Consider the following 24,752-nt stretch of genomic DNA (forward strand, 5'->3'; position numbering starts at 1 on the left):
GGCGGATCGAACATCGCATATGTACGCCCGCCGCGGCGAACGCGAACAAGCTATGTTCGCCGGGAACTGTTCGCCGGCGAATAGTTCGGGACATCACTAGTCACAAAATGCATTTCTTTGCAAGTAACGGGTGCAATGACAGAGAACGACAATTGCACCGACCTCTATCATTGACCCCTCAGATGCCGCAGCATCTGAGAATAATAGTGAGGGTTTTCAAGTGTTAACCCGTAGAGGACACGCACCGTACATGTACGGCGCAGAAGTCCGTAACTTAAGGACCAGCGCCGTAAATGTACGGCGCAGTGATTGGGCGGGTGCAGGAGCTGCGCCAGCCCGATCCGCGGCAGGGGTCCGACAGTCACTGATAGCCGGCCCCCTGCTGCATGCGCCGGCATTGTTAAAAACACAGATGCCGGCACATTAACCCTTGATGTGTCGCGGTCCGCGCTGACTGCGGTACGTTTGCTGTCCATGCGGGATCGAAGCTGCCATCGGGTCCCCGCGCTGTTGAGACAGGGACCCGATGGCATGGAAGGCAGCAAGGATAAGACCCCCAATAGTTGAATTCCAAGAGTGGGACAAAAAATAAAGTGAAAAAAAAAGTTTTAAATAAAGTTTTACAAAAAAATTTAAAGTTTCAAGTAAAAAAAAAAGCGTCCTTTTCCCAAAATAAAGTTTTTTTTTCCCCAAAAATTTGGAAAGCGAGAAAAGTAGACATGTTAGGTATCGCCGTGTCCATATCGACCGGATCTATAAAAATATCACATGACCTAACAACTCAGATGAACACCGTCAAAAAATAAAATAAAAACAGTGCTAAAAAAAAACATTTTTGTCACCTTACATCACTAAAAGTGCAACACCAAGCAATAAAAAAGGCATATGCCTCCCAAAATAGTACCAATCTAACTGTCACCTCATCCCGTCATAAATGAGCCCGTATCTAAGACAATTGCCTAAAAAAAAAAATATATATAGCTCTCAGAATATGGAGACACTAAAACAATATGGATTGGTACTATGCAAAAGAGGGGAAGCACTATGGGGGCCACTATAGGGAAGAGGGGAAGCACTATGGGGGCCCTATATACTGACAAAATATGGGGGGGCACTATGGAGAAGAGGGGAAAACACTATGGGGGCCACTATAGAGAAGAGGGGAAGCACTATGGGGGCCCTATATACTGGCACAATATGGGGGGCATTATGGAGAAGAGGGGAAGCACTATGGGGGGCCTATATACTGGCACAATATGGGGGCATTATGGAGAAGAGGGGAAGCACTATGGGGGGCCTATATACTGGCACAATATGGGGGGCATTATGAAGAAGAGTGGAAGCACTATGGGGGGCCTATATACTGGCACAATATGGGGGGCATTATGGAGAAGAGGGGAAGCACTATGGGGGGCCTATATACTGGCACAATATGGGGGGCATTATGAAGAAGAGGGGAAGCACTCTGGGGGCCCTATATACTGGCACAATATGGGGGGGGGCACTATGGAGAAGAGGGGAAGTACTATGGGGGCCCTGTATACTGGCACACTATGGGGGCACTATATACTGGCACAGTATGTATTCTGCGAAATGCATCAACAAAGCTAACTCCAGACTTTGATGCCTTAGCAAAAAAAGGGAGACCAACAACACTGTTCCCACTAGAATTGAAGGTGAGTTATACTTACTATGTTATGAAAGAAATACATTGCATAAAAGTTTTGTACAATAGCTCTTTTTATGCTTTTCTACCTAGAACTAAACTAAACCTTTAATGTTAAGAAATTTAAATTTATATTTATATTAATTTACACAAACGCCCCATCCATCTACTCTTGGTCCAGCCCCCGGGTCCAATATATGAACCCATTGTGGCCCAGGAGTCAAAAAGTTTGCCCACCTCTGATCTAACCTGTCAGATGAACGTTGTAAAAATCCAAAAATAAAAATGGAGCCAAAACAGTTATTTTTTATTACCTTGCTACACAAAAACTGTAATATAGAGCAACCAAAAATCATATGTACCAACAGAACTGCCACCTTATCCCGTAGTTTCCAAAACGGGGTCACTTTTTGGATTTTCGACTTTAGGGGTGCATCAAGGGGCTTCAAATGTGACATGGCAGCTTAAAATTATCCCAATTAAATCTGCTTTCCAAAAACCATATGGCGTTCCATTGCTTCTGCGCCCTGCCGTGTGCCCGTACAGCAGTTTACGACCACATATTGGGTGTTTCTGTAAACGACAGAATAAGGCTATTTTCACACTCGTTCGGAGCGGATCCGTCTGGTGTCTGCACAGACGGATCCTCTCCTATAATGCAGACGATGGGTTCCGTTCAGAATGGATCCGTCTGCATTATATTTCAGAAAAAATTCTAAGTGTGAAAGTTAGTCAGACGGATCCGTCCAGACTTTACATTGAAAGTCAATGGGTGACGGATCTGTTTGAAATTGAGCCATATTGTGTCAACTTGACTTACATTGTAAGTCTGGACGGATCCGTTTGCCTCCGCACGCAAGCAGCGTTCGGGTGTCCGCCTGCTGAGCGGAGCGGAGGCCAAACGGTGCCAGACTGATGCATTCTGAGCGGATCCGCATCCACTCAGAATACATTGGGGTCGTACGAATGCGTTCGGGGCCACTATTGAGAGCCTTCAAACGGAACTCACAAGCGGAGCCCCGAACGCTAGTGTGAAAGTAGCCTTAGGGCCATAAATATTGAGTTTCGTTTGGCTGTTAACCCTTGTTTTGTAACTGGAAAAAATGTATTAAAATAGAAAATCAGCCAAAAAAAGTAAAATTCTGAAATTTCATCTCCATTTTCCATTAATTCTTGTGGAACACCTAAGGGGTTAACAAAGTTTGTAAAATCAGTTTTGAATACCTTGAGGGGGGTAGTTATTAAAATGGGTCATTTTGGTTTCTATTATGTAAGCCTCATTGAAAAGTGACTTCAGACCTGAACTGGTCCTTAAAAAGTTGGTTTTGGAAATTTTCAGAAAAATTTCAAGATTTGCTTCTAAACTTCTAAGCTTTCTAACGTCCCCAAAAAATAAAATGTCATTCCCAAAATGATCCAAACATGAAGTAGACATATGGGGAATGTAAAGTAAGAACTATGTTTGGAGGTATTACTATCTATCATATATATATGCTTTTTTTGTGTGTGCACTGTTCATGTATTATTATGTATTGTATTTTGAAATGAAACACTTGTTCACTCCATTTGACATACTCACTATATGAATTTATTTATTTATACACTATGTTCTCATGCATATTTATGTGTTTTAACCACTGCTTCATCACCAATCACTATTGGTTCGTCACTCATTATTTCTATTCATTTGTGTCACACATGGATATATTTACACCAACTATATAACTATTGTGCTTGTAAGTCCATCTATTGTGACCCCCGCATACATCCATCGCATCTACTATGGTGCATTAGTATTTGCACCAGTCTTTTCCTGTAGGACCTGTGGCAGACGTCACCTGACCATGATGCGGTCGGTCATGTGACTGGCCATCACATGACCGACGTGCTCGTCATTCAGTGGGAGGTCTTTGTGCGCGGCGCCTGACTGGCCATCGGGCTTGTCGCTCACCACCTCCCACGCTGGTTGGTGACGTCTCCCACAGGAGGTGAGTTCACACACAGGACTTTGCCACATTTGATTTATGTCAGGTGAGCTGGGGACTTTAAAAGGTAGCACTTTCTCAGGGAGATCTGTGCCCCTGGAAGAAGGCAGTGGTGTGGGCCTCTCCTGAGGAATCAGCTTCCCCTAACTTTATGGGTAGGTTCATGGGGTTCTATTGTCAGTAATATGAGGGCATTGTGTTTGCTTTTGCTTTTTGGTGGACCCATTGCAATAATGCCTATCCTTGTTTGCAAACTAGAAAAAAAATAGGACATGCACTATTTTTTTTGCGGAGCAACGGAATGGACATACTGATGAGGACAGCACACGGTGTGCTGTCTGTGTTTTTCACGGACCCGTTGAAATAAATGGGTCTGCATCCTATCTGCAAAGAAAATGGAACGGACACTGAAACAAAATATGGTCGTGTGCATGAGGCCTTAGGAGGTTTGGGAAGCAGACATTGATAGTGATTCACTGACTGCCAGTTTAAATTTAACACTAACTAACAAGACAACTTCTGGTGGGTGTGGGTTGTTTGGTTGGTGTTGTGGTGTGTGTGTGTGTGTGTGTGGGTTTTATATATATTTTTTTTTTTCCTGCCATTTCAGGCAAAATTGATTTGTTAAAAAAAAAATAGCGTGGCCTTACTGGGAGGAAATGCTCAGACCCCAAATACTGTAGTGTATTTATAACTGGGGTAGCCGATCCTCCACATGTGATCCGTTGCTAATGGCAATGCCTAGCAAAAATGCATACAATGGAGGATGCTGGCAGTGGACCACATGTACCACAATGGCATCCTACACAAGATGGGATAATGTGTGGATGAAAATATAAGAGTAAATGGATCACTACAAATGGTGCTCCACAATAGTATGCAAGTGACAATACAAGGCTAAACCCTCGCACTGATGTTAAAAAATGAGATTTCAGCCAATATATTCCTGTCAGGAACATTTTGGAGCCCACACACCCCGCCAAGATATCTGTTTAGAGGGACCTACCGCTAAACCTACCTATAGTGTGTGAACACTGTCCAATAGGTGCCAAGGTCCAACTCACAGCCAAACTCCCACAGTACTTTGGAGGTACTGTATGTGGGAGTTTGGTTGTGAGTCGGACCTTGGCACCTATCGGACAGTGTTCACACACTATAGGTAGGTCCCGCACTACACTGAGATACCTTAGCGGGCTCCGCTATGTTCCTGACAGGAATATGTTGGCTAAAATCTATTTATTTTTAACAGTGTGATGGTTTAGCCTTGTATTGTCAGTTGTATACTATTGTGGAGCACAATTTGCTGTGATCAAAATAGATTTGCGTAAGTAACGTATTTTTTTTTCGGACCCATTGAAATGACTGGTTCCGTATACAGTCCACAAAAAAATCTTTCTGGACGCAGAAAGAAAATACGTGTGTGTGCATGAGCCCCTGGGCATGGAACATTATAAAACTGGCTCCCTGCTCTCACTGATGGGATCAGAGATACCTCTGATTCCAGCAGTTAAACCCCTCAGATGCCATGGTTTTCTGATTTCTCCCTTACATTTAGATGCGGCGAAGGATTCGCTGAAGTTATGGAGAGGCCAATGCCTCTAAATAGCTCCAGCGGATCTCCCACCAGCTATAGGGTATATTAAGACTGGGGTCTAAAACGCCAGTCTTCATAAATGTGCCCCAGAGTGTATATGTTCAACCTTGTAACTTTGAGCAAAGCATCAGCATAAATCAATGTAGTTCAGGTAAGACTGGAAGACTATCTTACAGAGAGCTGCAGAAAAGTCCTTCCTATAGGTCCCAAAGAAGTCAATGAGTGATCTAAAAAAGGTAACTACTCCTGACGAAGCTCCAAATGTTCCTGAGAATGTTCAGATTATCTTTTGTATAAGAAGGAAGCCTTTAATGTTACAAACTTCCGTACAACGCATTTCAATTTATTCTCATACATGTGACCATTTGGTGGTTCTTGGGAACATTTGGACTTGAAGAGTTGGGAATTGTTGCTTTTTATTATTTTTTTGCACTTCTAAGGGTGCAGCATTCCTGAGCACAGATGGGTGTTACCAGAGAGTGACTTTCGAGACACAGTAAATATAAATGTGATTACGCACCTGACACTTATACATCTTGAAGCAACTTGACAAATGATGCAGAACATTGCAAAACTATCTTGTGAAATTCTCCATTGTATCTGAACCCGTTCTGCAATGTTCCTTCCTTCCTCCTTTCTTGAGTGACCTGTATAAATGTCTAACATCTAATGAACATCTCATCAAGGTCTCCAGCAGTCAGACATGTCTCCAGTGCCCTGCCTCGTCCTACTGCTCGCCTTTAGCTATGTGAGCACGTCCGCATTACCTGATGCAGAAAATATATTACCAATACCTGGTGAGTACCAAAACTCGATGTAGATCTGATGAGTAGCTAAACTCAATGTAGAACCTCTGGGCTTCATATTGAAAGGCTGAAAAAAATCTATGGACCTAAGACTTATTTATGGAGGGGATGATTTCTACACTGAGGGCCTGTTTGGCTTGATGATTTACTTTGTCTTTGAAAGGGTTCTTCTTTGGAAAATCCATTCATATTAGAAGGATCCCTTGATACTGAGCAGCTCACACAATGGGAACCCTTAGCAATCTGCTGTAATCTATGGGGAAACATGCAGAAAACTCTCAATACAGCACCACCGCTGGTGAAATGAAGCATTGTATAGATGGTGGCCATTCATATCGCTTGATTGCCTGAGTAATACCTCATTCACACGTCAGTGTTTTGGTCACTGATTTCCATCAGTGAACGTGAGCCAAAACCAGGATTGGAGCCTCCAGAGACATAAGCTATAAGGGAAAGACCTGCTCCTGTTCTGTGTTTAGAACTGCACCTGATTTTGGCTCAAAATCTCTGATGAAAATCACTGATCGAACACTGATGTGTAATTGAGGCATAATGCAGGATAGGACAAGGCCTCCTTTACACAGGACAAATCAGCAGATGATGTGGTATATAGTTGAAACCCATTTTAACAGCCAGGATCTCTAACTCAATCAATCCTATGGCAATAAAATGCCTAGTCTCAATCGGCGCACTTGCTACCTGATCGTAGAGTGCCCGAGGGTTGCAATGGCAATCAGGGCCTAATAAAAGTCCCCAGATGTGCCATGGACTTGTAATAGATATGTTGTGGCATGTGCTTGGAGTAGGGTTCTCACCCCGTTTAGTTATGAAAAAAGCCCAGCAAAATATGTATGCAAAATGTGATTTATTTACAAGTGACGTTATTTACATGTGACATTTCAGTCAATGGAGAACTTTTTCAAACTAACATAATAAGAAATATATAGATATAATTATGATGTGTAAGAATATACACGATAATAGAGGACATAATTCATATACTCAAGGATACCAAAGTGTCTCAAGGACAGGGAAATTTAAATATAAGAAAATTCAGTAATGGGTAGACATAATACTACAGTAATAATGAGGACACATAATTATGTCTCATAGAACATGGTCATATGTATATTGAGAAAGGCAGCAATACCAGAGATGGAGACAGAGCAGTGAGCTAGAAAATGTACATTGTAATAACATCCAGAGTTATGGATATATATTTCAGTCCAGAGTCAGGTGGTGAAGGTCTTTTCATCCTGGCTCTAGTAAGTGCTACATAGTAAAGTCCAAGGCAATAGTATGATGACCCAGTAGAGTACCATAGAGGTAGCATATAATGTAGTCAACTTACAGATGATGAAATAATGTTCTATGAAGTCATAATTAGGAAAAGTAACAACATGAAATTTCCAGAAACACCAGGTCCTGTCTCTTATCGAATGATTCTATGAGAAGAAAAGACAAAGTAGACTATAGCTATGGAGAATGTAGTCACACAGCTGGACCAGCACTGGGGGAATGGAGCTGATGACTACTTTCTCTTTTCTCCTCATAGCACCTTTCTCATTATGACATTGTTCTGAGACATGCATGCTTATGTTCTCTTACTACTAATTTCCTTGATCTTGACACATTGGTATCCTTGAGAATATGAACTATGTCCTCTACATTCCTAGTAAAATATATGTAGGTGTCCACTGTGAAACAGGCTTGATGGACTGTCCTGGTTATTATTTAGGTAAGTCATGGTGTCTGAGCTGTAGTCCCTCACCTTGCAGCAGTGTCTGTAATGCTGTCACTAATCACTCTATCTAGTCAAACTGATGCTTTCTTAAAGCTGTGTTTTAAATTCTGAAGGTCTCTGGAGTATTAGTCTCTGGATATGGTTTCAGAATATCCCATTGGATTGTCGGTCTCACAGGGGAATTGGATCTGGTACTTATGAATAGGAGCTCAGCATGTGTTTCCTCCTTGCTTAAGGCAAATAAAATAAAATCTAGATCCTCAATAACACGTAGGAAACTTGGCAGATCCCCACAGGTCTGACATACTGCAGGTGTCTACCATTGTCCCTAACCTGCAGCAGGGTCTGTTAAACTTTGGCTCGCTGGTTACTCTTCTGACTTTTTACCATTGTAGCTTTTCAAGTTTCCTTGTAGTTGTCTCACAGGAAATTTGAATCTGAAGCTGGTCTCTAAGACCCTTGGAGTAAGAGCAATTGGATGTGTGTCCACACTCCTCACTGTCCTAGCCAGAACTCCCTATCCTGGCCGGAAGGAGGACCAGTCCACTCTAACCCAGAGCAGAAGAACACGGTGGCTTACCCTGTCCTTGCCAACCATACCTCTTCATGCTGGGGTACTGCATATGTTATCTCAGTTTGAAAAAGGTCCCCATTCACTGAAACCCCATGTGCATAAATCACATTTTACACTTTTAATATATACTTTGGGATGCTGGTTTTTGTTTGTTTTTTTTCAGGCTGGAAAGTGAGGGTATGTGTCCTTTCTCCCCCTGGTGTGTCCCTTCTGCTGTACCTCATTCCCTGTAACTTCCAGAGCTTTTAACCAAAGATGTGGTTGACAGTTTGAGATTTAAACTGAGAACATGCGACCCGGTGCTAGTTTGAAAAATGCAGAATATTTTTGTGGCACAACTCCTTTAAAGCAGGGCTAACGTGAATGCTAGAACACCCAAAAAAACCACGACAAGTTAGGTCTCATCCTTAAGTATTATATATATTATACCTGTGACATATCTTGTTGTCCATAAACTACAAGCTGACTTGAACACTGAGTGATTGGGCATCAACTTGGCAAATGAGGGTCAATGTTGATAAATGCAAAGTTCTGCATCTTGGTAGTAGTAATCTCCGTGCTTTGTGTCCTAGGGGGTGTATCACTGGGGGACTCACTTATAGAGAAGGATTTGGGTGTCCTTGTGGATGGTAGATTAAATTACAGCATACAATGTCAATCAGCTGCTTCTAAGGCCACCAGGATATTGTCATGCATTAAACGAGACATGGATTCACGGGGCAGGGATGTAATATTACCACTCTACAAAGCGCTGGTGCGGCCTCATCTGGAATACGCAGTCCAGTTCTGGGCACCAGTCCATAGAAAGGATGCCCTGGAGCTGGAAAAAGTACAGAGGAGAGCGACTAAACTGATAAGGGGCATGGAGGGTCTTGGTTATGAAGAAAGATTAAAATAATTGAATTTATTTAGTCTTTAGAAGAGATGTCTAAGGGGGGACATGATTAACCTGTACAAGTATATAAATGGGCATACAAAAAATATGGCGAAAAGCTGTTCCATGTAAAATGTGTTTAAAAGACCAAGGGGGCGCTGCCTCTGACTGAAGAAAAAGTTCAGTCTCCAGAAGCGTCAAAGCTTCTTTTTCTGTAAGAACTGTGAATCTGTGGAATAGACTTCCTCAGGACGTGGTCACAGCAGGAACAGGGGACAGTTCTAAAAAGGGTTTAGACTAATTCTTAAAAGTAAACATTAATGCTTATGAAAAAGTGTTGCTGTGTGTGTGTGTTTGTGTGTGTGTTTGTGTGTGTGTGTCCTCCATTGCGTCCAGTGTCTTATTAGTGATGAGTGGCAGGGGCAATAATCAAATTTGTGATATTTTGCAAATATTCGTCATACATTTGCAAATTCCAGAATTCGCTATTTACTTGATTGTAAAATTTGTGTAATGCTTACAGGTCACTTTTGCTAAATTTTTCAAGCTGCTAGAAGTTTCCTGAGACTGGAGAAAATGGTCGGCACGGCAGAACATTACAATAGCTTTATAGGAAGATATAGTGCTCCAATATATACATGATTGCGCAATTCAGCAATTAATGATGCAATTTTTTTGCTCAACACATGCAACTTCATATTTTAGCAGGTCTGACTACATATTACTGATGGGTTCTGCTGTCCACAACAACACTTAATGCATTAATCAGCTACACTATAACAGGATCTAACCTACACTGACTATTTCCCACTAACTATCTAATGTAATGACACAGGAAAGCACAGCAATAACACTGCTCTCTCTCAGATCTGCAAAATACTGCATACAAGGGCTGCTGGGGAGGTTCTTATATAGTAAGGGGGAGGCAACTTTCCTATTGGTTGCAAGGGATTTTGCTAAGCTCAGTCATTGCAGCCTCCTAATTGGTCCACAAGCAAAAAGCAGGGAGGGATCATAGGTTCAGATAAAAAAAAAAAAAAAAATCTAGAATATTCTTTTTTTTACTTTTAGAGAAGCTTGGGACTTGTCCTGCGGATGTAGACTACCCGAGGTGTGACAATCCTGCGGTTCGCTACTTGCCAGATTGTGATCTAGACCAAGACTGTGAGGGGGAGAAGAAATGCTGCTTCTCGGGATGTAAAAAGCGCTGCCTGCTCCCTCTACAAGGTAAATGGTGGAAATCATAAGAAAAATGACTGACTGGGGAGTCTTCTCATCTGGATCACCAGGACTACTCAGGGGAACTATCTGGAGGATAGCAATATCTAGTAGGGGGCACTATTGGATCTCGTTACTAGTGAAGACTACGTGGGGTTTACTGGAGGATATTACCATTACCAGTGGAAACCAAAGGGGGATGTATTGAAGGAGACCAAAGATACTGTTGAGCACCAGAGATATTGGCATTAAAGGGATATTCCAGTGGTAACAAGTTATCCTGTCTCCACAGGATAGGAGATGACTATTAATCAGTGTAGGTCCTACCACCAGGATCCCCACCGATCATGAGACCAGTGACTCTGTACCCCCCAAAATGAACACAGTGGCAGTTACGCAGTGTCAGAGATAATCGAGTATAGCACTTGGATATCTCAAACTCCCATAGCAATGAATGGAGTGTCAGAGCACATGCCTCACCTCCAGCTATGTTCATTTTGGGGGGCTCATTGGGGAATACATACCCATTCTCATGATTGGTGGGGGTCCAAGTGGTAGGACCCTGGCTGATCTAATAGGGATCGACTTTCTGGTGTACATTACAGGGGTCAGTACTTAAAGGGATCACTACGTTGCTACTACTGGGAGATGCATTGGATTTGCCACCTTTACAGTGGAGGCCACAGGATAAGGCAGTGGAAGAGATCAGTTATTATAATAGACCACAGACATTAGTATTGTAGTAAATCACAACTAGCTAGGACCACAGGTGTCGGCACTAGAAGGGATCACAATCTCTAGCAGGGCCCACAGGTTTCACCAATAAGGGCTGTGTTGGAGAGGAGGGTCACAGTTATTGGTGGTGGAATTAGAAGGGATCACAATTTTTAGTGAGGACCAGTAGACATCTAACATTATTATTTACAATGTTGTCTCTTTGCAGTTAAGAAAGATTCCTGTCCATACTTCAACCATTCGATCTGTGTGCATGTCAGGCCTTCACCTTCAGAGTGCCACTCAGATGATCAGTGCCAAGGAACCGACCGCTGCTGCTGCTCAGGCTGCAACCGCCGGTGCGTCCCAACAGTGACAGGTGAGGTATATGGCTATTGGGATGTAATTTCACTCACTTGTCTGCATTAAGGTTGCCAAGATATTGTGGGCAAAAAAAAGTTTGGACCACCTTCCTGGTAACAATGTGGTACTCCTATGCAGATTGGAGCTAGGAGAATTTGCGAAGGACTGGATAGAACTGGGTTATTTAGGATTAGGTCACATATCACTGATGCGCCATTTTATCTCCATGAACTTTTATGTAACTTGACTTCCTCGTATTGCACTGTTGATCTCATCTAACTCGGTGGTGATAATGTTGTACAATGCCACCTGCTTCATAACTTTAGACCTTGCTATTGCTCATCAGTCATGTTCCACCAAATAGTGGATTGTACATAGAAGGGTACATGCTGATGACTTTTCGGAATAAGATGCCATTTGTACATCAATAGCATTATGTCTAACTAGTAGCTGTAGTGTTTTTTTTTTTAGCAGTTTTCTATGCCAGAGACTTCATTTATATTTTCAGTTGTCCCTGAACCAGTGGGTAGAGACCGTCTTGTATCATGTCTGTCCGTGGAAATTATAGAGAAGTACTGAGCAGTATAGAAGTGAATAAAGCACTTGGGTTGGGATATTATACTTACTCTTAGCTGCTAAGTCATTATTGTGTCTCTCTCAATCTGGTGCTCACTGCTCCTCCCTTCCCTCTCCATAGACTTCTATGGGATGATCCTTCAGTAAGCAGGCAGCCCATTTTGGTTTTAGCGATTAAGATTTATCAAAGAATTGAGAGAGAATGTTAGTTTATTACAATGTTTTTTATATTTACTTCTACTATTGTTCAATATGTGAAAAGACAAAGGGCCAGATTTATCATTACTCTGGCAGCTCACTCCACTTTCACATATGTCTAAAGTGAGTTTTAGCCAAGTCAGATTTATGATCAGCCCTTTAAGACTGTGATAATTGTGGTTTGACGGTAGCAGTTTATCCGTCAGTAAGCAGCTTTACAAAAGTTGCATGTTCTATTAAAAAGTCTCATAAGATAAGCATGGTCCTCACTGGAGTGAAATTGTGATTTATTTATTTTTTGACTTTTTTTAAATGGTCGCAATAGTAAATCTGTCTAGAGATTAATTTACATAAGAAAACACGCCGACTTTCAGAAAACTGGCGAGCATAGTGCAGAGCAGAAAAAAAAATCGCACAGTTTTTGCGATTGCACAAAAATGTGCTACTTTTTTACTCCATTAATCTGACTTGAGCTAATTATATAAATTTGGCCCAAAGTCTGTTCTCAGGCCATTTGATGACCCAGAGGAAATAAACAGCAGGTAAATCTATAACTGTGGTGAAACTAACTCAGTTTGGAGCTGGGAGAGCATGCTGATAGTTAACGTTTCATTATATCTAGATAGCCAATGTTTGTAAACACCTGGTCTAGTTATTGCAGTGGTGGGAGATACGAAGTCACCATTCAGGTATATGATCTGCCCCAATATTAGAAAAATAAAATGATGGCCACCATCATGTTGTCTCAATAGCCAGGTGACAATACAAGATGTTCAGATGATGAGGCTAAGTCAACCACTGTATAAGGCGCTCCACTCTAACCAGAGGTCTTTGTTTTCTTCTTCTTGTAGTGAAGCCAGGACAATGTCCAGCACCAAAGAAAAAGTGCTTCAAAATTGATTCTGCACAGTGTAAAACTGACAGCAACTGCACTGGGAATAAGAAATGCTGTGACCGGTGTGGCCTGAAATGTGTGACTCCAGAACGGGGTAACTGCGATGTATATAAATATGGTGGAAGTGGTCGTCGTGTAACCAACCAGGTGTAGCCAGATGTTGAAATTACCAGATCCAGCAAGGAACAACTATTTTTGCCATCACAGGGCAGTTTATTGTTTCCTTTGTTGTAATTAGGGAGAATATGGAGGTCACTAGATGGAACTATGGATCGCCCCTCCCAGTTTTGTAACTTTGCAATACACAACCCATATTCACTGTCAACCTCCAACAATGGCCACATTACACTCTCCACCATTGCTTTCTGTTATCAGGAGTTGTCCTTGGAGGTTTTTCTTCTCTCAACCTTTGTACAAGTTCTTGCTTAATATAGCATGAAAAGTACACATGTTTCTCTAGTCTTGAGTTTGACATCCTGCTGCACCTTAAATCTCATATTTACCTAAAAGTGGAAGAGGGGGGGAGGCTACACATCCTGGCATTTTAGTCAATTAAAGGGTTACTTTGCTAATAACAGAGGCCATACACAGTCCTAATGAATATGTTGTGAGTGAAAAGGTTGCCAGGCAGCAGATGGTGTAGTCCTCTATAGATGGTGACCAGGGTGCTCTATACACCGATCTGATCCTGGTCTGTCACTACTGAGATAATGATAGGGGTGATGGCCTGCTTGCAATTTAGTCAATGATTGTGTATGCTCATGCAGATGATATGTCCTGCATCTTGTATCTACAGAACATGATGGGGTATGCCCCACCAGCATCGAGAACTTGTCCTGCCTCACATTTTATAAAGCCCTGTGTAACCGAGACTCTGACTGCCCACAGAAGCAGAAATGCTGCCTGTCCGATAACATCCTGCAGTGCCAGGCAGTTAAGAATGGTAAATATGACATATTACAGCTTTACACACATCTTAATCATGTTTACATTAAACCAGGCAACCTGCTCTGGAGAACTACTGATACAGGTCCAGCGGAGTTCAGTTTGTTATCATATAAGAGCCATAACATCCTAATGTTGTGTCAATGATTCTTCATAGGACTGTAGATATCATGTTGGACACAAGAACCAGCTAATAGCAGACCCTTTTTTAGCAGAATTGTCCTCCTTATTGGCAGGAGACATCCAGTTACAGCGTTGGTTGGCCATACACATTAGATTAATGTCAACCAGACCCACTTTTTTTTTTGGTGGGATGAGTCCATCAACTAATGTGTAAGAGGCCTCCTGACTTACCCAGCTGCAGACATCAGAGGAGAGAGTGAGCTGTCTGATCGCAATCCTTAGATGGCTTATTTCATCAAGAACCAAGGTGTTTTGGCAGTGGTTCTTTTCCTAGTGAACACAATCAAGCTAGGCTGAGCTTTATTTCTAGCTTTACACAGAAATGGAGATTCAAGGATTTTAATTTCTTAGAACTTTTTCACCAGATATGATCCCAACATGTCATGTAATTAAACAGAAAATTATTATACTGAAGGTTAATGAAAATTAGAAATTCAATAATTTCAGAAATTTCATTCTTGTGCTAGAAGCCTCACTAAATGTAGGGTACCCTGTAATACACCCAACCACTTTGTATATTATAGAATGTCTACCTTTGCAAACATAACTTAAAGTACAATGTCCCTTTGATTTTTGGATCTGATAATGGACTGGAAGTCTTGTTTTAAAAGCCTGCCCCTGTCAACATGTAATCAAAATGTCCTTTCCTAATTAATATAAGATCTGCTAGAGAAATTTTCATAGATCCAGCATCTGGTAATATCTGGTAAACATCAATTAAGATATAATGGAAGACAGTGATAAGAGAAAATCTGCAGACACATTTCAAACTTATTCTCTGCAATGAATTCAAATTAGAGATGAGCCTATTTCTTGAAGTTCATTTCATGTCCAATTCACCAAAGCCTTCAAAAAAATTTTGATTTAGGCCTGAACTGATTCTAGCCAAATCAAGTGCTCAAATTGGCCTGAAAATTTGTATACTGATGTAGCCAGGGTTTAAGTCCTACCTGGTGCGTTATCGCATTAGTTTATCATTCAGACTTGGTTTGACTAGAAGTTGTAAAGTCTAATGTTGGTATCAAGTTGCACTATTGGGATGGAGCACTAACCCACGGATTTTGCTGCTGGCTACATCTGTATGACACGCTGAGGTTTCTGATGACTCATATTTTTTCTGTTATATAAGCACACAAGGTCTTATTAGAAAAAAACAGAAGTTTGTTTAGACCAAGTTTTCAAAAAGTATGCCTCAATGGGGGTAGATCCCTTCCACTGTTTATACATTTCAATGTCAGAAGAAAGAGCAGCTTGTTCTGCACAAGCATCCAAAAAAAGGGGCAAACCCATATTTATACAGGGGCAAGGGTTAATTGTCCAGAAAAAAATAAACAGTGGCTTGTTATGAGCAAGTTTTTAAAATTACTCCCTTATTTTGGGTCAGCAGCAGTACAGTGCACATGTGGTTAATAGTAGTATGTGGCCACAATAATGGTGGCACAGCATGAAACAGAGGGCAGTAGTGGCAATACTAGTAGTAGCTGCTGTGTACGGGTAGTGGCAGTGGTGCATGAGGAATTCATTTACTGCTTTATGATGCTCATACAGATGTTCCATCATTTGCAAGGTGGAATTCTAGCAATTTAGAACGTTGCAAATTTTAGACCATACTGTCTTTGCAAGTCCAGGAGGCTGTTATATATGAATGGTTGAAATGCAAGGACAGTCTCATGGACATGGTAAATAGGGATGAGCGGGAGGTGCCATATTAGATTTCATGAATATTCGATTGAATATTCGTGTTATATTCGTCGAAATCAAATATTTGTAATTATTCCAATTATCGCGATTAATATGCGATTTAATTAATCGCGTATTGCGATTTTTAGGCAATGTTCCTATGACTAATTGACTATGGCTAGGCTATATGTGTATTTTACGAATATTCTTAATATTGCTCTAACTTCGTCTTTTAGAATATTCGTAATATTCTAAAAGACGAAGTTAGAGCAATATTACGAAATTTCATAAAATACACAGATTGTAATTTAGCTAATATAGTGCTATAATCCTTTTTTTGTTCTCTAATTTTTTTTTTGCCTCTTCAGAACTTCAGTTTTGTTAAAGATGTACACTATTAAAAAAATTAGCTAAATTACAGTCTGTACTTTACGAAATTTCGTAATATTGCTATAACTTCGTCTTTTAGAATATTAAGAATATTCTAAAAGACGAAGTTAGAGCAATATTAAGAATATACGTAAAAAGTTGAAATCGCAATTCGATTATTATAACTTGAATGAATCGAATTGCGATTTCAACTTGGCACTGCTATATTCCATAGGCTAGAATTAATGAATATGGAATATAGCAGTGCTAAGTTGAAATCGCCATGCGATTACTTCGAGTTATATTAATCGCATAGCGAATTAAACTTAGCTGTCTCTATAGTCAACTTTCCTATATGATTGCTAGAATTCACGAAGTTGATGAATAGGGAGCTAAAACGAAGATGGAGAATATATTCGTTTTGTGGAATATGACGAATATATTCGTTTTGTGGAATAGACGAATACATTCGTCATATTCGCTAATTCTACCAAGCCATTGAAGCCAACCATAGTAAACCAGGTCAAAGTTGAAATCTCGATGCAATTAATATAACTCGAAGTAATCGCATGGCGATTTCAACTTGGCACTGCTATATTCCATAGTAGGCTAGAATTAATGAATATGAAATATAGCAGTGCTTAAGTTGAAATCGCAATTCGATTATTATAACTTGAATTAATCGAATTGCGATTTCAACGTAATTCTCAAATCCGACAGTACTCTAGTAAATGGAGACGTTCCCATGGTGATGGGGATGCTCCATGAGCACGGAAGCAACAGGCACTGACTGGAGCATAAAAAAAAACGAATATTCGATTTTGCGAATATATAGCACTATATTCTAAATATTCGCGAAATCTCGATCGCGATATTCGAGAAAAAAAATTTGCAATTTGAATATTCGCGCTCAACACTAATGATAAACATCTTCTGCAAGCCATGGTGCACCACTAAATAAATTGCATGTGTCATGGAGGGAGCATGTGTTATTTCCCCCAAATGCATAGTAGCCGTGGTGTTTTTGCCATTGTCGCATACCACCTTGTCCAGAAAGAGATGGCTGAGAGAAAGTCAGTGGGATATTAGCTGCTTGATACACTTTATCAACTCATTAGAGATGAGCAAATTGGATTAGTTTCACAACTTCACAATTTGTCCGCCAAATGAACCCAAAGCTCTTGCTATTAGTTTTACTACTAACATTGGCGAAGAAAGCCATGAGGGAGAAAGAAGCTGGCGGATCACATGACACTGGTAGAAAGTGGGGGGGGGAGGGCTTGTCCTGACTGACTAATAGGCTGAAAGAAAGCCTCCTCAGACAATTAGGGGGCAGTAGGCAGGGAGGAAAGCATCATACTGTGTTCAGCTTCTGACCTGGAATGAGTGTCTGACAGTGACAAAAAAATGACCATGGACACACGCCACTAATGTAGTTTGACAGGAACACTATAGGGAGAAATAGAATTGTGTAGATTTTAGGGAATTTGATCAGGGAAAGCTTTGAGAGACTGAGGGGCCGGTCACTCTGTACCTAATACAGCTGCTTGCTGCTACAGCAACTCAGCCTGGAAGTTCTGTATATGAACAGGGAGAAGGCTTTCTACGTGGGCTTATTGTCTGCACAGCATCCCGATAGCGTTCTGCTGCAAACTCAGAGTAATTGCTTGTTTTTCAGAATGTTGTGTGTTCTAAAATGCTTTTGCTGTAATGCATTTAATTTTATAACAATGCCATTGTTAAACCCATTATATTGAATGCATTGAAATACCTCTTACTGCATCTGTTAGTGGACCCATTACTGCATGAGACTGTTACACTTTAGTATAAAAAAATCATTATTGAACTAGTGATTTTAAAAACTTAGAGGCTCATTTATTAACTGATCTACATATGCCACAACATTGGTGTATATCAGTGCAGATTTTGTTAGATGCCATTTTGCTACAAGATCTGACTTTTTCCTGCTCGCACCACTTTTCTGACAGATTGCACAAAGGGGGCCGGGAGGAGGGTGGGCCAGCAGTTTTTGGCATAGAAAATTTCTTAAATCTACACCAGCAATGGAGCTGGTGTAGATTTTAAAGTACTGTCACCAGAAAATTACCTATTTAAATTACTTTTTTATGTTTAACATATTTTTTTAAGAATGTTTTACTGTTATTTTCCATGCCAATATCTATATTTAAACATAATCCTGCAGTTTTCACACTGACCACTAAGCCTAATAGGCACCACTTCTTGGTCTGCACAGATAACTTTACTGCAGTTATCTGCTTATTTATACACAGAGGTGATATCATTACAGGCAGGATTGGCATGACAGATAAGACAGGATCCACCATTCATGATGGGTGACTGTCAAAGCTGATCTGTTTTTTCCTTGTACAATGACCTCTGCAGATTTGTAAATGCTGTTAAGAAAAGCTCAGGCAAGATGGCCGCCTCCATAATCATGTTGAGATGTAATAAAAAAATATTGCAATTAGGAAATAGATTAGAAAAAAGCATGTTATCTAGTTTTCACTGGCAGATAAAAATTTTGACATATTTCCTTAAGTTTGTTGCATGGCCCGCTAGAGGATGTACCAAAGTTATTTAGAGGCCTACACATAATTAGGATGGGTGTGTAAGCCAAGCACAGCTGCCGCTAGCTCTGAGTGAGTATCTTACCTTTGGCAGTTGTTCTCCACAGTGCTGGAAGACAAACATTGCAATGTGCAAGATCTATATGAACTTCTACCTGGCCAAGCTATTGGTGGTGCAGTTGCTGCTGTACCCCTTAGTTGTGCTAGTGGGGGCATAGACAGTTGAAGTTCGGGTGATTTTATTATTTTCCGTTATAACGGAAATCAATAACCTTCTTAAGACAGAATGCTAAATAAAATGGCCATTAAGGGGTTAAAAAAAAACTCCTCATCTACTTGATCATGCAGCCGGTATCTTCTTTCTTCAGGACCTGCAAAAGGATCGTTTATTTAGCATTCTGTCTTAAGAATGCTAGTTTCCGTTATAACCATGCTATAACGGAAAATAATAAAGTGAAGTTTGGGCCCCTATTAACTTTAATGGGGTTCAGGGTCAAGTTCGGGTCCCGAACTTTGACCTGAAGTTCGGCCGAACCCAGCGAATCCGAACTTCCACGGGTTCGCTCATCCCAGTCAATGACATTGTGGCTGCGCTGCAGTTGGGGGAAGCGTTTGAGATCTCTCAGTAATAACCTAAAATACTAGTCCGAAATCTGTCAGAGCATCTCAAGGTTTTTATTTTTTTTTGTTTTGCAAAATGTAGCAATACAAGTGTGTTACAATGCAGAGGGTAGCTCTTTATATCTTTGATTGAAAACATGTGAAATATTAAACTGAAATCTCTGCCAGGGCATCTCCAGACAGTTAGGTTTTTTCTTTTCCTGCAAAAAATAGCAATACAAGTGAGCAACGTTTGTCTTACAATACAGAAGGAAGCAATTGAAAACGCATTAAATAATTCAAAAATTTGTGTCCAGGCATCTCCAAGGTTGTTGGTGTATGGGCGAAGGTAGTCTCATAGTTGGCTGACAACTCGTGTTTTACACTACAGAAAGCTTATGTTTGAATTTCCATATTTAAATGCACAAACATTTGGTCCCAATTCTGTTAGTGGTGCCAGTAGCAGTGTCTTCAGGGAGTTTGTGGAAAGGGAAGGATTATTGCAATGCTCTGTCTAAGTTCCAGAAATCAGACTTGCAAGCCGATCAATACTTTGTGCGACTGTGTACATTAGGCCCAAAATTGTCAGGAATATGAATGGGTTCCAAACAAAAGACCCAGGGCTAGGCCTTGTCCTCCCAGAGTGAGAATGTGGGTAGTAGCAGCACCAGCTATTCGTCTAGAGACAGTAGTACTAAGCTTCGTAAAAGGTGGAACATTATCATTGAGAAGAAATGGGATGAGATTGTGGATTGGATGGTTCACTCCTCCTCTGTTGCAGCAGGATGACATGGTGGTGACTTCAGTGGCATCCTTTGTCTTTATTGCCCCTTCCTAGTGGAGTGCTTTCTTGATTTCCTAGGAAGAGGAAACAAAGCTCCACCACTATGGCAGACAGTCTCCCTGTAAAAGACTTGTGTGAGCAGTCACCGTTTACAATGTCCTGAGAAGGAGGCTGGGGACATCATGGATAGGTGTGTTGGTAATAATGGCACCTGTAGCCACGGTATTGGTGGTGGGGGCAGAGATGGTGGCAGTCAGGGCAATACAGAGCAGGAAATAGAAGGGAGACCAAGGAATCCACTATGATTGTTAAGGGACATTGGAAGGTTTAGAATATGAAAAAGCATGAGCCATGTGCCGACAACTTGTGTTTTTAAACTTGCTGTTTAATGTCATGGAAAAAAACTTCCAAACTAGATAGCATGTTTTCCTAAAAGATGAGTCCTAGGAGACTAGTGAGTGTTAAATACCTACTACTATTAATGGGTGTCCCTTCACCAGAAGGGTAACCAAAAAAGATGACATACTTAAAGACTTGAAAAAAGACATTCAACACCAGGCTCTTCTATTGTGCACTGGAAGGTGTTGTGGGCAGCCTGTCCCAATGCCAGGAGGGACCAATTTATAGCTTCATTTTGTGGCCTAGCGCAAATGGTATCTTCTGCTGGAGAGCAGCTCAAACTCTCTGGTTTCTACTACGGTTACTTGAGTATTAGACATTGGGATATTGGATGTTATTTCCATAATTTTTGCTGTGCTTGTGCTAAAATTTCCATTATCAACTGCAGAAAAAGCTGGATCCTGTCCTATTCCGAGCACTCGGTGCAAGACTCCTCTTCCCAAACCTCTGTGTACCTCTGACAGAGACTGTCCTGGAGACAAGAAGTGCTGCACCCCTTTATGTACCCAAGAGTGCACAGACCCCCTTAAAAGTAAGTGCAAATGAGTTATATTTTACATGTGCAGGGAAAATGCTTGAAGAAATCTATAAAAATTCTCATTCTGATCGATTGTCTAATTGAATCTCTCAGGTTGTCTGTGAATCTTAAGAGGCATCTGAAGGGTAATCTGAAGCTCTTCCACTGATCCACCATGAGCCATTCACTATACTGGGGTCATCTATTGTAGCAGAAAGGTCCTTTGGACTCTTTAGTCACGAAGTATTGCGCAAGACTTCTATCTTATAGCTACTCCCTCTACTAGTGCCAGAATATATACACCCTAGACCTCTTGAAATGAAATATCCCAAATGTTTACATGACTTCAAGTCTTTTGACCACTGGAAAACCTCAACTCCTTTTTATTGCAGAGATGAAGATGCCCATATCCTTACCCTAAGTGTGCACCCACTCCTCCAACCAGAAAAGCTGTGCTGAAAAAAAGTGGAAGTGTGAGGTCTTCATTCAACGCAAAAGTGGATATTAAGTAATGTACAGAACTTTTTCCGCACATATAAAACTGTGGTGCTTGTGGTAACACAACATGCAATAAATGTGAATTATGTCACCCTTTGTGCTTCTTGTCCTAAGTGACCCTGAGAAGAACATGGAGGTAAAGGTACACCTGCCTGGGGTGATCATGTAACACCAATGATTATCAGAGCAGAATAAAACAAGTGAATGCAGAGCTAATCACACAAGAGATGAGCAAATGTCTTGAAATTCTTTTCCCTTTTGATTCAAATTAATTTGTCAAATATTTGGTTCAGATCCAAATCAATTCTACCTGAATTAGAAGTGCTCCAATTGGCCTGAAAATAGTTATGACACTGAAGTCTCATAGGACTCTCTAACTCCCCCCCACCTTTTAAGCTGTTTAATTCAATGACATCAATAGTAAATACTGTTAGTGACACTGGTGTATATAGCTATGGGTAAACGCATGGTTGATGTTAACAAACAGCCTATTTAAAAAATTCTGCATTTGTTATCCTTTTAAAAATCGTTCTAAAATTTGCCCTTATTGGGGGGGGGGGGGGGCAGATTGTGTTTAGTCATGAAAGGGTAGGGAACAGTGCAGCTCACTGCTCAACCCGCACCACTGCCTCTACTTGCTGGCATTATCTGTCCTAAGTGACGGCCCACAACTGGACAACAACCCCTACTTGGCTAAGTGCAGAGGCCTAAATCAAAATGGAAAGAGTAGTAAGAGGTGAAAACTAGTCAGACAAAACCAGGACTAGATCAAAATCCAAAATCTGATACAAATACACAGCTAAGTGAAACCAGGACAAAGTCAGCAAGCAAAGGCCATATCACAAACTAGCAGTGTCAAATACGAGGAGGTCACAGCAGAGGCAAAAAAGTAATCAGAAGCAAAATAGAAGAAACTGGCAAAGTTCAGTGATCCAGGCTTAAACAACCAATCACAGGCAGCAGCTGCCTGTCTCAGGAAGCATGCAACTCTGGCACAGAACCTGATTGGTCCGGAATCTTGGCTTCCCTGACAGGTAGTTCAACCCCAATTAACTCCCCTCCTCCAATTGATCGCGTAGCTGCAGGTCTCCTGTTCTTTCTTCAGGACCTGTCAAAGGACCTGTGGTGACGTCGCTGAGCTCATCACATGGTCCATCAACATGGTGATGGATCATGTGATGAGCAAAGTGATGTCACCACAGGTCCTGAAGAAAGAACAGGAAACCGGCAGCTATGCGATCAATTAGAGGAGGTGAGTAAAAAAAAAAGTAACCCTCAATTGATCTCTACTAAGCATTCTGTATTATAGAATGCTATTATTTTCCCTTATAACAATGTTATAAGGGAAAATAATACAGTGAATAGACTTTCATCTTAGCAACCATGCGTGGTAATTACTCTGAAGAGAGCAGGGTGCCTGGTGATATGATGGAGGACGAGAAAAGAGAGATTAACCACTTCAACCCCGCTAGCTGAAACCCCCTTAATGACCAGGCCACTTTTTACACTTCTGCACTGCACTACTTTCACCGTTTATCGCTCGGTCATGCAACTTACCACCCAAATGAATTGTACCTCCTTTTCTTCTCACTAATAGAGCTTTCATTTGGTGGTATTTCATTGCTGCTGACATTTTTACTTTTTTTGTTATTAATCGAAATTTAACGGTTTTGCAAAAAAATGTCATTTTTCACTTTCAGCTGTAAAATTTTGCAAAAAACGACATCCATATATAAATTTTTCGCTAAATTTATTGTTCTACATGTCTTTGATAAAAAAAAATGGTTTGGGTAAAAGTTATAGCGTTTACAAACTATGGTACAAAAATGTGAATTTCCGCTTTTTGAAGCAGCTCTGACTTTCTGAGCACCTGTCATGTTTCCTGAGGTTCTACAATGCCCAGACAGTACAAACACCCCACAAATGACCCCATTTCGGAAAGTAGACACCCTAAGGTATTCGCTGATGGGCATAGTGAGTTCATAGAACATTTTTTTTTTTGTCACAAGTTAGCGGAAAATGATTTTTAGAAAAAAAAAATATTTTCTTACAAAGTCTCATATTCCACTAACTTGCGACAAAAAATTCTAGGAACTCTCCATGCCCCTCACGGAATACCTTGGGGTGTCTTCTTTTCAAAATGGGGTAACTTGTGGCGTAGTTATACTGCCCTAGCAATTTAGGGGCCCAAATGCTTGAGAAGTACCTTGCAATCAAAATGTGTAAAAAATGGCCTGCGAAATCCGAAAGGTGCACTTTGGAATATGTGCCCCTTTAACCACCTTGGCTGCAAAAAAGTGTCACAGATCTGGTATCGCCGTACTCAGGAGAAGTTGGGGAATGTGTTTTGGGGTGTCACTTTACATATACCCATGCTGGGTGAGAGAAATATCTTGGCAAAAAACTTTTCTTTTTTTTTTTTATACAAAGTTGGCATTTGACCAAGATATTTCTCTCACCCAGCATGGGTATATGTAAAATGACACCCCAAAACACATTCCCCAACTTCTCCTGAGTACGGCGATACCAGATGTGTGACACTTTTTTGCAGCCTAGATGCGCAAAGGTGCCCAAATTCCTTTTAGGAGGGCATTTTTAGACATTTGGATCCCAGACTTCTTCTCACGCTTTAGGGCCCCTAAAAAGCCAGGGCAGTATAAATACCCCACTTTGGAAAGAAGACACCCCAAGGTATTCAATGAGGGGCCTGGCGAGTTCATAGAATTTTTTATTTTTTACTTTTTCTCACAAAGTCTCACTTTCCGCTAACTTAAAACAAAAATTTCAATCTTTCATAGACTCAATATGCCCCTCAGCAAATACCTTGGGGTGTCTTCTTTCTGAAATGGGGTCACATGTGGGGTATTTATACTGCCCTGGCTTTTTAGGGGCCCTAAAGCGTGAGAAGAAGTCTGGAATATAAATGTCTAAAATTTTTTACGCATTTGGATTCCGTGAGGGGTATGGTGAGTTCATGTGAGA

General features: G+C 41.0%; 1 protein-coding gene across 2 annotated transcripts; it reads left to right on the forward strand.

Moving 5' to 3' along the window:
* The first annotated feature begins 5,885 nt into the window (after window positions 1-5,885).
* LOC122922456 (WAP four-disulfide core domain protein 3-like) lies at window positions 5,886-21,861 on the forward strand. 2 transcript variants are annotated; one of them, XM_044273082.1, is made up of 7 exons: window positions 5,886-6,042; window positions 10,315-10,470; window positions 11,405-11,554; window positions 13,164-13,301; window positions 14,004-14,150; window positions 21,144-21,287; window positions 21,387-21,652. In XM_044273082.1, the coding sequence occupies exons 1-7, from the start codon at window positions 5,949-5,951 to the stop codon at window positions 21,395-21,397; spliced, it is 840 nt and encodes a 279-aa protein (XP_044129017.1). In that variant the 5' UTR covers window positions 5,886-5,948; the 3' UTR covers window positions 21,398-21,652. The 2 variants fall into 2 exon arrangements, with proteins under 2 accessions (XP_044129017.1, XP_044129015.1); XM_044273080.1 differs by lacking the exon at window positions 21,387-21,652 and adding an exon at window positions 21,665-21,861 and having other exon boundaries at window positions 5,887-6,042.
* Window positions 21,862-24,752: the final 2,891 nt, after the last annotated feature.

The sequence above is a fragment of the Bufo gargarizans genome, unplaced genomic scaffold (assembly GCF_014858855.1).
Source record: "Bufo gargarizans isolate SCDJY-AF-19 unplaced genomic scaffold, ASM1485885v1 fragScaff_scaffold_377_pilon, whole genome shotgun sequence".
NCBI lineage: Eukaryota > Metazoa > Chordata > Amphibia > Anura > Bufonidae > Bufo > Bufo gargarizans.